Source organism: Eubalaena glacialis, chromosome 17 (genome assembly GCF_028564815.1).
Source record: "Eubalaena glacialis isolate mEubGla1 chromosome 17, mEubGla1.1.hap2.+ XY, whole genome shotgun sequence".
NCBI lineage: Eukaryota > Metazoa > Chordata > Mammalia > Artiodactyla > Balaenidae > Eubalaena > Eubalaena glacialis.
The window spans coordinates 15,406,844-15,421,569 of record NC_083732.1 but is presented as its reverse complement, the minus strand read 5'-3'; the positions used below and the strand labels follow the sequence as shown (position 1 = coordinate 15,421,569).

The 14,726-nt window shown below is 38.3% G+C and overlaps 1 protein-coding gene across 1 annotated transcript in view; it reads left to right on the top strand.

The window, feature by feature from the left end:
- The window catches only part of SLCO5A1 (solute carrier organic anion transporter family member 5A1), a 122,577-nt gene that overhangs the window by 49,977 nt on the left and 57,874 nt on the right, over positions 1-14,726 (top strand). Inside the window, exon 3 of the mRNA XM_061171935.1 lies at positions 4,146-4,363. Coding sequence (XP_061027918.1) covers positions 4,146-4,363 — 218 coding nt within the window. The remainder of the gene's footprint in view (positions 1-4,145; positions 4,364-14,726) is intronic.

Sequence of the window (14,726 nt, the reverse complement as noted above, 5' to 3'; positions counted from 1 at the left end):
TAGTGAATCTTTTCACTCGGTAATAGTTCCGTTTCCCTGGGTGTGCTGGATATGTAGCCACTCTCTCACTTGCTAGCCTTTAATTGTCTTGCTAAATAAGTAAGCTTAGGATTTAGAATGAGAACTTCAGCTTTGGATGATAGGTTACTTACCCATATCTCCAAGGGCTGCATTTGAATTCTTCCCAATCCTCAGCTTGAACATACGTAGTTATTTCTTCATGATTGCAAGCACTCGCTCAAAGTATCGGCATCCCAAATTCATTAAACATGGATTGGTAATAGGCATACATTGATAAGAAATTTTCATTTTAGAACAGAGAGTTTCATTAATTAGAAACTAGTGTCAAGTAATTACTTTCTAAAGAGTTTCTTAGACTACTTGTGTTCTCTCTGTGTTTCATTATAAGTTAATAACCTCATAACTTGAGCTGTGTGAGAATAATGTTTAACACTATTTTCTAAGCAGTTAATAAATATTAATTAAATTATAGAATACTTGTTATTTTTATAAGTAAATACTCTTTGAAGGTGGAAGTGCTAGGATCTAGATGAGCCTGGCCTGGTAGAATTTTCAAATCATGCAAAAGGGAGTTTCCTTGTCAACAGTAGGGGAATGACACAGGAATTTTAAGTTCTTGATCAATAGTGAAATTTTTGGTCTCTACTGTTTTCTTTGCAGTTCTGAAATAATTCAGAGTAAAGATTTTTTTTAAAGTTCTCAGAAAACTAGATTATTAAAATATATCTATGAACATCCCATGTATAATCTGTGTCCTGTATAGATTTCCATGAGAAGAGCATGGCAATAAGGGAACATCTGGAAGGAGAAAGGCAAGGAGGACAGCTCAGGGGCAAGGAGAAGGCAAGGAAGCGGGAGCTTTAAGATTACAAGTGCTTTATGCTGTTTTCTAAAAGTTTTCTAGTAGACATCAACCCAGTTGGTAGCAAAGTGGAACAATTGAGTGCAGACCCTGAAGCCACACTCCCCTGGTTTTAAATCCCAGTCTGCCACCTAGTAACTGTGTGACTTTGGGGAAGTTACTTAACTTCCCTGGGCCTCGAGGGTTTTTTTAATCCATAAAATGGAAATAGTTGCAGTACCTACTTCATAGGGTTGTTGTGAGGAATAAATGAGTCTATGTATGTGGAGCGCTAAGCAGTTCTTCCTACATAATGTGTGTTAGCTATTATTTCAGTCCTTTGAATTTAATCAATGTTCAAGTAGTTTTATTCATTTTAATGGCTCAATATTCTACAAATGATAAAAGTTGTCAATACAGAAATGTATACTAGGGGGTCTCTTTGAAAATGAATTTTGTTTATTGAGTAGCTCTGTTTGTAACAGACTTCTACCTGGAACAAAGACAGAGTTATTTGATACAGTGTTAGTTTCTATGGTGCCTAGTGGCAATGATAGGTTTTTTGGTAAATATATGCTGGAAGAGGGAAGGAAGGAATGAGTGAATAATGCTAATATTAATTGGGTGCTATGTATCAAGCATTATTCTAAGAGCTTTACCAACATTTTCATTGAAGCCTTATAACAACCACATGTAGTCACTAAGAGTGTGCCCATTTTGCAGATGAGGAAATTGATGGTCAGCGACTTGAACACCTTGCCCAAAGTCTCAGAGTCAGTGGGAGCTGGACAAGAAATTGAGTCCAGGGTGGAGGTTTTAGTCAATGTACTTAACTGTCCTCCCTTCATGAATAGTCTCTGAGTAATGGTTCATGAAAGGGAGTCAGGAGCCCTGGCTTTTCAATTTTAGCTCTTACTGATGTGTCTTTTTCCAACATATAATGCACACTTCCTTGCCTTACTTAGCTTTTCTCAACGTCCTCTTTAGCACCACCATTATATCATGTGTTAACTTCGATGTTACTGGAGACCGATTTGCTCTGCTTAGAAATGTCCCTAAACATTTTTAAATTTTTTTGTCTATTCACTATAATTCTTTCCCTTCTTCTGTTATTTTCTCCCTTTGGGGTACTCTGAGTGTATCTTTAATGTTTGCATATAATTTTAAGTCAATGGCTGTGGGTGGAGGTGGGAGCCCTGAGTGCAGATCTACATAAAAAACAAAACTAGCTACCATGAATTTATTGTTGCTTTGGGGGTAGGCATTTTATTAGGTCTTATACATTGTCTTATTAATTTTGATGACCCCCCCAAAAAGTTATTATTACTTCCTTTTCAGATGAGAAAGCCTGTTCAGAAAAGCAAACTAATTTCCCCAGGATCTTAGAGCTAGTAAGTGGGAAAGACAGGATAAAAACCCAGGTCAGTCTGAAGCCACAGCTCACGAATTGCCCCTTATAGTCTGCTGCCTGCCCTCTTCTGGAGAGAGCATGAGAGGTCCAGGAAACTAAGGGGTTCAGGGGACTTGAATGCAGAGTTTGCAGAAAGAAATTCAAGAAAGATAATGACAGGGCTGGGTTAGTAAAGTCCTCGTATGCAGTCAAGTACAAAAAGGGCCAGATAGTATCATAGCTATGTCCCTGCAGACAGATGGCTCTGTTTTTAAAACACCTATCTCATTCAGTTTATTTATTTAGGAAATTTTTTGAGTACCTAACCTGTGTTAGGCACTGGGTTCGTGATTAAATACTGAATCACTGAGATTGCTGGAAGTCTGCCCTGAGCAGTCTTCTAAAAATAAAACCTTTTGCTGATTGCTTTAATATCTTAATTGGATATAACGTTAAGTATCTTTGAAAATAGCACACTGGATTATTAATGACTGGTTCTAGGAATCATTCTCTCAGTTAAGCTGTGACCTTTAGTAGCTGATAACAGCATTTTAATAGAAACACTTATTTTCTAAAAATGAATTTTCACTTTGCAGTTGGTCTGTATTCTTACTGGGTTATATTCAACATGAATGCTTAGAATGTTGTTTGCGTTCTGATAACAATGGATGGGAAAGTATTGATACAGAGGCCAGAATCTGAGCGTTTATGAACTTGGAAACTTTGAGGACAGAGTTTGGAGTTGAGGAATCCTAGTTGGAAAGTTAGAGACCCTGTTAGGCAGGACCAGGGACCTCTATTTGCTAAGAAAAGGTTGAAAGGGGACTGAAAAATTGCCCCTGGGGAATTATGCAGGCAAGAAGCCCAAGGCCTTAACACATGTTCTAATACAGGACTAGAATTAGAGATCTACTCTGTATTTGCTTCCTAGTTTCCTCAGCATGGCAACCTCAGATGAGTCTAAAGACAGAATCTCGATTCTACATAGCTCAAGTTCCACTTCTCAAGTTCCAGATCAGTGCTACTCAAAGTGTGGTCCCCAGCCACTGCTGACCACCAGCAGTTACTGGTCTGTGACAGAATATGGGCTGAAATTGAGAGTAAATGTTGAGAAACTTAAAAAAAAATTTTGACAGAGTAATTTTGTGTCTGACACATTGATTTCCCTTCTGAATTTTTATAACATTCATCTTCTATATCACATGATCTAACAATTGTGTACATTCTTGCATTTCTTGGAATTGCTTGGAATCATTTCTTATATCTTTAGCTCGCTTTACAAGCAGATTGTAAGTTCTTGAAGGCAAAGATTGAGTGTAAATGTCTTCAGCTCCGCCCATACTTGGTTAAGTTTGGGAAGGCCAGCTAACAAGGGTTAATACATTCTTAAGTGCTTGCAGAAAAATATTTGAATGCCATCAGCAATTTGAAATACATTTCATACCAGATATTAATGGTTTTCTTCTAAGAAAAAAGTGTCCATATTGGTCCAGAAAGCATGCTATAGACTCTATATTATTTTTCTCTTAAATTTATGGGCTATTGATTTATTATAAGATGCACACTGTAGTAGGACTAACAATGTTAATTAGCAGAACTAACAAATATGTGCTCAAAAATACTTGAATTGAATGAAATTCTAGCCAGGCTGCTGATTGTAATAGTCATTATAATACTAGTATAATTACTGCGTAGATTTCTCATTTATACTGCAGAAAGGGAGGATTCCATACTATATTTTCTTAAGTTGTCTAACTTCTTACTGCTGTACACTTGATGAAGGTAAAAAGTTTTCTCTGGAGAAATTTATCACCACAAACTTCTACTTTGCTAATTTGTTCACACTCATAATACCAAAGCCATAAATGCTATTCACATTTCCCAATTTTTTAGGTGGAGTGGATTCCTCCTTTGTGCCATTGCAATGTTTCTTGTGATATTCCCAATGTTTACTTTTCCAAAAAAGCTTCCTCCTCGACACAAGAAAAAGAGAAAGAAAAAATACTCTCCTGATGTTGCTGGTGATGATGACGTTATGAAGGAGAAACCAAACAATTGTGAAGAAGTGGACAAAAAAGTTTCTTCTATAGGATTTGGAAAGGATGTCAGAGGTAAAGTATATCTTTTGAATAAATACGTGCATGGCACTTCAGATCAGTGCTACTCAAAGTGTGGTCCCCGGCCACTGCTGCCCACCAGCAGTTACTGGTCTGTGACAGAATATGGGCTGAAATTGAGAGTAAATGTTGAGAAACTTAAAAAAAATTTTTGACAGTAATTATGTGTCTGTTGAATCTAATAACAACAATAAAAAATTGGGCTTAAATTTTGTATGTTTTAAATTTTTCATTTTCTAGTAATTCATCTTTAATGTATCTTGCAAAAGTATCAGTAACAATAGACTAGAAATAATAATTAAAAAAATTCCTTCGTCACAGATAGTTTGAGAAGCACTGATTTAGATTCTAAAGGTGAAGACTTCATACTGTAATTAGAGATGTCTGATTTTTAAAATAATTATTGCATTATACAATGGATGGTTTGTCTCAGGGAACCCGTGGGTTTGGTAGTGTGGCCTGATCCTTACATAAATATAAAACTAACCCCTAGGAAAGGATCTTGTTCAACAGTGGCTCTGTCAAAGCTTGAAAGTGGCCATGGAGAAGGGCAACCAGGGGATGGGTCTCCAAACCCAGCATAAAAACGTCCAGAGAGTTTCAGTGATGTGTACTGGTCTATTTTTTCATTTTTATCTCTCTTAAAAAAATGACTTTATTAAAGCCAGATTAGGCAATCTCAAATCTAAACAACTTAATCTTAACCAAGCCATTTTTGTTCCATATTCAATACCTCTGTTGAATGGCAATAAATCCCTTTATTCCAAGAAACCTATAATGCTACATTCCCATTAGTTCCTGCCTATTTCTTGAATTCTCTGAATTGATTTTTCTAACTTATGAAGCATAATATTTATCAGGTGCTTACATCAGTTAAGGTTGTTTTAGGGTAAATTTACCTCGGCACATTATCATCTCATTTTGACTATGTACACAGTAAAGGCAAAGAGGAACCTTTCAGGCCTAGAAGGAAGTTACTAATATATTATGGAACTGTCCCTGCAGCCTAAGAATGATTAGATTGGACTATTTTTAAAGACTATATTTGTTCAAAGCAGTGAAGTGACATTTCATTGGAAATGCTTCTTCCCAGTTAAGTTTTAGATTTGCCTTCCCCGCTCCCTCCTCATTATTTTGGGACAATGTGTACTTTTGGAACTGCCAAAATTACATCTTCTGCTCTCATAACATAAAAGATTCTCTGGATGGTAGCTCTTACCCTGTGGACCAGTCCATCATTTTTCGTGGATGCATGATGGACCATAATACTACCAAGGGAGTGACTTTTTTTTTTAAACAACCCAGTTGAGAGCAAAGTTGATGTTAAAAAATTTACAACATAGGAATAGGCTAAGAGTTTTAACTTACAGAGAATATAAAGTAGACTCAAGGGGGGAAATAAAGGCTAAGCTAAAATGGTATATTTTATAGCTTAGAGGTAGATGGCTCGAATGTGGAATATATGCTCTGTTGGATAGTAGAGAAAAGGGAGAGAGAAGACTGATATGAAATACCAACAGCGGACACAACCATTGATGGGAATGAAGTCCTTGGAGGAGCCAGTGTGGACAATGCTTTCAGTGCCCCATCTGTACTGTGGGACCTTCCTGTTGTCAAGGTGGAGGACCTCCTGAAGGTCTGTGGGTCTTCTTTTGCCTGAAGGTCTTCTCTGTAGGCTGGGAAGGTGCTTGACTCCTGCCGACTTCAAGTGCCAAGGAATTAACACCCTGGCCTCCCACGCCTAAAGCCATCTTAACCAATGGCTGATAAACATCCCAGCTCCATCCCCTCGTGGGTGAGACAATCCTGAGGTATGTTTCTACATCCTTTGTAAGCCACCCTTTCTTCTTGTGCATCACGCCCACACTCCCATCCAGTGTTTCCTGAATCTCCCAAATAAACTGTTTGGACTTGAATCCTTAACTCAACTCCTGCTTTTGGGGGAAACCTCACTTAGGCAGGCAGGTTCAAAAGCGGTAAAAGCCATCATGGGATTTTAAAATTATTTTTCAGAATTGAATCTATGTACTATTTTATTGGATGTGTTCTTGTACTGCTAAGGATTGTTCTTCTCCATCTTTTCTATATTCAATTTGATGGTTCAGGATATTTTCTTTTAGAGGAAAGAATAAGAGGAGTCTTTTGACAGTGATGGGTAGTTGGTTTATAAAATCCATTTTCATTCTGGTTTTCTTGTCAGTATTTCTGATAAATTCTCAACTTTTTCACTCTATGCCTTAATTATGATGACAGATCTTACTTCGGCAGTGAACCTTCCTGATTAGGACGCAGAGCTGGTTTATTTTATTACTTCTACTTGCACTGGATTCTCTAATTGTATCTAGACTGGAACTTCCAGAGACACTTTCTTTTGTTAGAAAGGAATCCTGTTTAAATGGGAATATAAAATGAAAATGTCTTGCTAAAAATGGGAATATAAAGTGAAAATGTTTTGCTAAAAATTATTCAAGTGATATTGATGACATTGGAATAATGTTCAAATATAATATTTAAAATTAATTCATATATATCTTGCACATTTTGGTTTCTAATACCTTCACCTATAGGAAATGGCAGTCTAATATTTAATCTGATTTTCAAAAGGATCAATTAAATCTCTGGGAATCATTCCATCACTGACATAATTTGTATTACAAAGCTGAGATTCATTATTTAGGTCTTGAATGAAAGAGTGGTTGCTAAGATTTCATTTTGAGTTAAATCTGAGTTTGATTCCCAGATCTTCTTTTTCCTTGTCCTGTTTTTTGGAGTAAGGCTCCTTTTAGTCTTTATTTTATATTTGAAATCTGTACATCAATATTAGCTTCTTCAAAGAGAAGGTGGAAAGGTGGCCAAGTTAGTATTTTTTAGTTCCTAAAAACAAAAATGATTTAGGCCATACAGAATGGTGCTCTTTGAGAAGTTTTATTGCAGAGAATGCAAGAAGAAAATACACTACACTTTCTACCCTCTGCCTCCACATTTTAATGATAGACATTGGGAAAATCTGACTCAGTGTTTCTAGATTCTTATTATAAATTATGCAGGAATAAGACTGTTTTAAAACACCACAAAGGAGAAAGTAGAATTTTTAGTGTGTCTGCATCCCCTTCCCATAAAGAGATTAGCATTGATTGCTTCAACATCTTACCCATAAAAATAAACGGTTAAAATATTTAAGTGGATCAATTTTCCTGAGGTTTGAGGTCCAGCATTTAAAAAGTCTTCTAACTCTAACTGGATATTTTTCTAAACAGAAAGCTTTTGGTAGCAGTTAATCGTAAGAAAATGTTTATTTTTGTGTCCACTTTTAACCTTTTAAGCTTCATTACTTGGCATTATTAACTAGCATAAAGTATAACAGACTTTCTCTGCTAGACTTTTGTTTGTGTTCAAGTAGAATATATGTATCATCCTAAGTAAAATAGCTACTCTGAGGTGATGCACTGATTTAAAGAGACTATTGGAAGTTATAGAGTATTGATCACTAGAGGGTGATGTTGTCATCATTTAATTCAATGACTATTCACTCTGTAGAAGCTGCTGTCCTCCAGGCTGTGGCAGATAGGAAGATGAGTGAGCCATGGTTTGCCCTCAGAGAGCTTATAGTCCATTGAGGGAGACAGGACAAGTACAGATGGAAATATGCTAATGGCCAGAAAGGAAGATGGTGTGAGAGTCAGAGGCAGGCGAGGGAACATCTAGTTGGGGGATCAGGAAAGGTTTCATGGAGGAGGTGGGATTTGTGATGGACCTTGGAAGACTGGGAGAATGTCAGTAGATGGAGGTGGGATGGTGTGGGTATTCCAGTCAGAGAGAGCAAAGGCAAGAAGGTCAGACTGGGGTGACGTATTTGAAAATGCTGAGCGAGTGTATTGTGGTTGGTGTGTTGGATGTGCATGGTGGAAGCCTGGGAGGTAAGGTTGGGAGGGTAAGGTGGGACCATATTGTGCGTAGAGAGTTCTAACCTTAACTGAGTTTGGCCCAAATGGGCAGTGGGGAGGTTTGAGCAGCCTTCGGCAAGCACTCCATTAGGTAGATTAGGGAGGGAAGGGAGTGGAATGGAAGGAGGGCGCCCAGCTAGAAAGCTAACGACAGAGCCCGAGAGAGGTGATGATGGTTTTGCTTAGTACAGATGGAAAGGACAGTAGCGTGCTAAATTGGTTTTTTTTTTTTTTGGCCATGCTGGGATGGGATCTTAGCTCCCTGACCAGGGTCTAACCCATGCCCCCTGAAATGGAAACGCAGAGCCCTAACCACTGGACCGCCGGGGAATTCCCTCCTTGTCCCCTTTCAGTAGCTTTCAACTCTGCAGCCAGAAGGATCCTGTTGAAATGCCACTCCTCTGCTTAAAGCTTTTGTGGTCTCCCAGTCTAACCCCTGGTTACCTGCCTGCCCCCATATCCTTCTTGCAGTCCCATTTGTTCATTCTACTTCAACCACATTGGGCTCATCACTGGTCCTCAAATCCGCCAGCACACTCTCACCTCAGGGCCTTTGCACTTGCCTTTCCTGTGCAGGGAATGCTCTCTCCCACACCCTCTCGCTTCCTTCAGGGTATTACTCAAATGGTCCCTTTTCAATGAGGCCTTGCTTGGCCACCCTATTTAAAAATTTCTACCTTCCTCTCCAAAGCTTATCTCTTTCTCTCCTTTATTTTTCTCCTTAGCACTCATCACTATGTAGTATACAATGTATTTTACTTATCTTATTTATAGTCTCAGTAATGAGAAAGTAAGCTCCATGAAGGCAAGGAATTTTTGTCCGTCATGTTCCCTGATAAATTCCCACCATCTAGTAGATACTCAGCAAATATTTGAAGAATGAATTATTGAATGATGAGGAGGGAAGGAAGAGGTTGTGTCTATAGAATGTGGCAACTGCTATGGGAATGATGGGGAGGGAGGTACCAAAGTCGGTTTCAGGGTTTCAACCTCAGATGATGGAGAGAGGAATAGAGGGGCAGAGGGAATCAATTCTGAATTTGAGTTGCCTAAGAACAAAGAACCATTGCATGTGGCTCTTTGCTAGGTGTTTTAAAACCTAGTATAGCATTGAATATGTTAGAGGCAATACTTGACTCAGCAAAGAGAGATCACCAAAAGCCACGTGCCTGGGACATGCCATCTTAGCCTCTTGTGTTTTGCCTTTGCTCTTTTGCTGAATTGCACTTTAGCTTTAGGTTTGCAGCTTCTGCTGAAAGCTGTTGCTTGAATTCCCCATATTTGCCATAAGAGCATTGCTCAGTGGTCTTTATATAAAACCTATTTCTTGAGAACAGAGTTCTCACACTTTGCCTACCTAGGAAGCACCACACGGGCCTCTGAAAACCCAGAGTGCTGGACCCCAGCCCAGAGTGTCTGATTCAGGAAGCCTGAGATGTGGCCTGAGAATCTGCATTTTAGCAAGTTCCCAGGTGATACTGATACTGATGGTCCAAGGACCACACTGTGAGAATCACTGCTCTAGAACATAGTTAAGAAAAGCTTTGTTTTCCACAAGGAAATGAGAATGTTTCTGCTAATGATGATTATACAACTTTCTGCTTTGGTGGCCAGGAAACTGAGGGTCAAATTTGAAGCCCAGGAAGAATCTCATAGAAATATTTAATTCTTTTCTCTGGCTTTGACGTTCTGCTCTATTTACATCTTCTCTATTTCTTTTTTTTCAAGGAAATATGATGAATTTATTTTTCTTTTTTTAATTGAAGTATTGATATAGTTGATTTACAATATTACATTAGTTTTGTGTGTGCAATATAGTGATTCAATATCTTTATAGATTATACTCCATTTAAAGTTATTACAAAATAATAGCTATATTTCCCTGTGCTGCATAATATATCCTTGTTGCTTATTTATTTTATACACAGTAGTTTGTATCTCTTAATCCCATATACCTATCTTGCCCCTGCCCCCTTTCCTATTCCCACTGGTAACCAGTGGTTTGTTCTCTGTATCTGTGAGTCTGTTTCTGTTTTGCTATATGCATTTTTTTGTTTTACTCTTTAGATTCCACATATAAGTGATTACAGAGTATTTGTCTTTCTCCGTCTGACTTATTTTACTAAGAATAATACCCTCTAGGTCCATCCATGTTGCTGCAAATGGCAGAATCTCATTCCTTTTCATGGCTGAGTAGTGTTCCATTGTAAACATATGCCACATCTTTATCCATTCGTCTCATCTTCTCTATATCTATTTCTTTGTTTCATTTCTCTTTTACATTTATTTTGTTGTACCTTCAGCTTAAGAGGCAAAATGTAAATGGTAACAGGCATGGCAAAGAATTCCTAAAAAAGAAAACACTTTTTAAATACTCAGTGCAAATTAACTGTGGGACTACTACTCATCAGAGTAGTATCTACTTAGAAATATATATAAATACTCATTAGATTTAAACAAGCAGGATTGTACTGTGGCCAGTAACCACTAATAATGTATTTGGGGCCCCAGTGGCCGCCGTTTCTGTCCACTGTCGGCAGGTAAGTGGTTCAGGAGCTCTGTGTGCTCGCCCAGAGGTGACTGTGGTGTGCCAGGGTCATCCAGTTCCTTATGCTCTTTTACTGGCAAACAGGGAACGCCATTTGTCAGTATGCTGTGGGGTGGGGGAAGAAACTGGAATACTTTAATGGGGACTTGTGATTGGGGAACCCAGGGACATCATTAGTTCCAAAGAAAATGGGCAGGAAATGGGGGCACTTGGGGTCCTGTGTTGTCCATGTTACATGCGAAGAGCAACTTTGGTTTTGCTTTTACAGGAAGACGTGACTAAAAATAGTTTGATGCTCCTTTGTAATACGCATCATAAAGTTGTATCTGCTACATGTCCATGAAATATACAAGAGGGTGCAAGATTTACAGACCATAAAGGAGGTTATTGAGGTTTTCACTGCATGGTGATGGTATGTTTCCACCAGCTTTTTGATGCATCTGAAGGCTTAAAAGTATATAAATAATAAGAACTAAAAGATTGGAGGTAGAGGAAATTTCGTGGAGAGATGTTAAAGAAAGCGATTCCAGGATTTTAATTTATGGAGGTGACTGAGTGATGGTATGGAGAGGTCAATGCCATTGAAAGAAGAATTTGTTACTTACATTTCCCAAGAGAAGGGGGCACACCATGCCGTATGGGGCCACAGGGGAAGCACCAGGTTCTGGTCAGGAAACAAAAGACAGGAGTGAGGGGAAAGCCAAGGCCAGAGCCCTTATTGGGGTTTCCATGGGAAAGACAAGGCAGGACAGAGTAAACAGCTTACCACTGGCTAGTCTGAGTGATTCCAGCAGACTCTGGGCTGTAGGGGTGGTTTCTAGTTGTCTGGGTGGTTTAGGGCAGGGGAAATACTGGCTTGGTGTGTGAGAATTAGATAACAAGGTGGTTGATCATATAAACTCAGGATTGGTTGGTTTCCATATAAAAGATGTGCTCCCAGCTGAGCCCTTGCTATATCTAAGCACTGGTGGTCCAGTCTCTCCCCAGCCAGCAAGCTTTTTAAGATGTCAAAACATTATAAAATACAGAGAAAAAGTGATTACTGTAAAGCTTATGGGAAAAAAGAAGCTTCTGTATTGCAGCCAGAGATACACTCTTACCTGGCCCGATTCCACTATAATTATTATATGGAGCTCCCACTGCCTTTCTTTCCACGACTTTCCCTCTCCCCATCCTCTGGAGGGCCTTTCCCAAGCCCTTGAGGCTGAGGCTTAGGTTCAGCCCTGTATTTTGGCATCATGTTATTTTATAAAGATCTCCACATTCTACATAACAATGACCCTCCACTCTGGTGTTTCCATTTTTACCCATGGTCTCCTTGTCTTTGCCCAATGGGAATTCTGTGCCTGGTTTGACTTAGTTCACTTAAGCCACCTTTCTTTGCTTGTTCAGTTGATATTTCCCTCAAATTTTACTTCGATTGAAGAAATTGGCATTACCTAAGACTTTCAGGAAAGGACTAGACTGGTTCCCAAGTATCATTCTAATTATTGAGATAGATGGCTGGCAATGTCTATCTTAAGAAAATTTCTCTTTCTTTGCTTCTTTTCCTCTTTCACAAATATCTTTATTAAGCAACTACTACAGGATGAAGAATTCAGGATACATATATGAAAAGTTACAGTTCTTGCCTCAAAGGGAGCTAGAAAGGAAAATAGGCATAATAAAATGTAAGTCTTAAAATGGAGGTATATACCTTCTGAGGCAGTTGAAGAAAAAGGAGGAAGGAATTCCTAAGTTAGCGGCCTGAGTCAGGGAGGACTTCTCTAGGAGGATGACATATTGCTGCATCCTTTTAAATTTGAAGTGTTTTTTTTGGGGGGGGGCGTGGGATATAAAAGCAATGCATGTTCATGGTTGAAAATTTAGAAAGTATTTAAAAATATAAAAAATAAAATAAAGGTGAATTCCAACCTCATCCCTGAACATAAATGATTAAATTTTTTTATAATGAAAAAGTATATTTTGAAACTGGACAGAGGTGGTGATTGCATACCGTTGTGAATGTACTAAATGTCACTGAATTGTTGACTTTAAAATAGTTAAATTTATGTTATGTGAACTTCACCTCAAAAAATTATTTTTAAAAAGGTGTTTATTTTCATTTAAACATAAGGAAAATAAACTGAATGGGCACTAAACTTCAGATAAATCCTTTTTTTTTTTTCCACAAGAAGAGATATTATTTCCAAAAAATATCTATGTCAGGAAAATTATAAAAAGTATTAATAGGGGTCAGTATGTTTGGTTGGTACTTAATGTTTATAATTTATACCTGGGTATAAATGTACGTTTCCAGGTAATAAAATCTAGTCAACAACTTTATAGTAATAATAATTCATCTGTTTTATATAATAATAAACCAAACACTCCCCTCATCCTACTCTCAGTTTAATTTAAAAACATGCTATACTCCAATAAGAATTAAAAAATAAAAATAAAAGTAACCACCGCCTCCCCAAATCCATAGAACTGTACATGAACAGAAAAGTTAATTTTATTAATTGCTAATTTATTTTTAAAAAATGGATGACTGGGACTTCCCTGGTGGCGCAGTGGTTAAGAATCCGCCTGCCAATGCAGGGGACACGGGTTCAATGCCTGGTCTGGGAAGACCCCATGTGCCGCGGAGCAATTCAGCCCGTGTGCCACAACTACTGAAGCCCGCGCACCACAACTACTGAGCCCACGTGATGCAACTACTGAAGCCCGTGCCCCTAGAGCCCGTGCTCCATAATAAGAGAAGCCACCACAGTGAGAAACCCGCGCACCACACGGAAGAGTAGCCTCCACTCACCACAACTAGAGAAAGCCTGCGTGCAGCAACGAAGACCCAACACAGCCAAAAATAAATTTAAAAATTTAAGAAAAATAGAAATAAAAATAAATTAAAAAATGATGACAAAAGAACAAGATTGAAAGCTTATGTCTACTTTAAAAGGGCTCTGTAGAAGAAACTTAAAGTGGATGTGGAAATAAGATATCAGCAGGTAAAAACAAATACAAACAACATATCGCGGGGAAGGAATTTTCTTGCAACCAGAAAAATATCAGAAAATAAATGGAAAGTTAAAAAATGTACTAGAGCAGAAGCAAGAAGAACTATAATCCTGCAGCCTGTGGAACAAAAACCACATTCACAGAAAGATAGACAAGATGAAAATGCAGAGGGCTATGTACCAGATGAAGGAACAAGATCAAACCCCAGAAAAACAACTAAATGAAGTGGAGATAGGCAACCTTCCAGAAAAAGAATTCAGTATAATGATAGTGAAGATGATCCAGGACCTCGGAAAAAGAATGGAGGCAAAGATCGAGAAGATGCAAGAAATGTTTAACAAAGACCTAGAACAATTAAAGAACAAACAAACAGAGATGAACAATACAATAACTGAAATGAAACTACACTAGAAGGAATCAATAGCAGAATAACTGAGGCAGAAGAACGGATAAGTGACCTGGAAGACAGAATGGTGGAATTCACTGCTGCGGAACAGAATAAAGAAAAAAGAATGAAAAGAAATGAAGACAGCCTAAGAGACCTCTGTGACAACATTAAACACAACAACATTCGCATTATAGGAGTGCCAGAAGGAGAAGAGAGAGAGAAAGGACCCAAGAAAATAAAGAGATTATAGTCGAAAACTTCCCTAACATGGGAAAGGAAATAGCCACGCAAGTCCAGGAAGCGCAGAGAGTCCCATACAGGATAAACCCAAGGAGAAACACGCCGAGACACATAGTAATCAAATTGGCAAAAATTAAAGACAAAGAAAAATTATTAAAAGCAGCAAGAGAAAAATGACAAATAACATACAAGGGAACTCCCATAAGGTTAACAGCTGATTTCTCAGCAGAAACACTA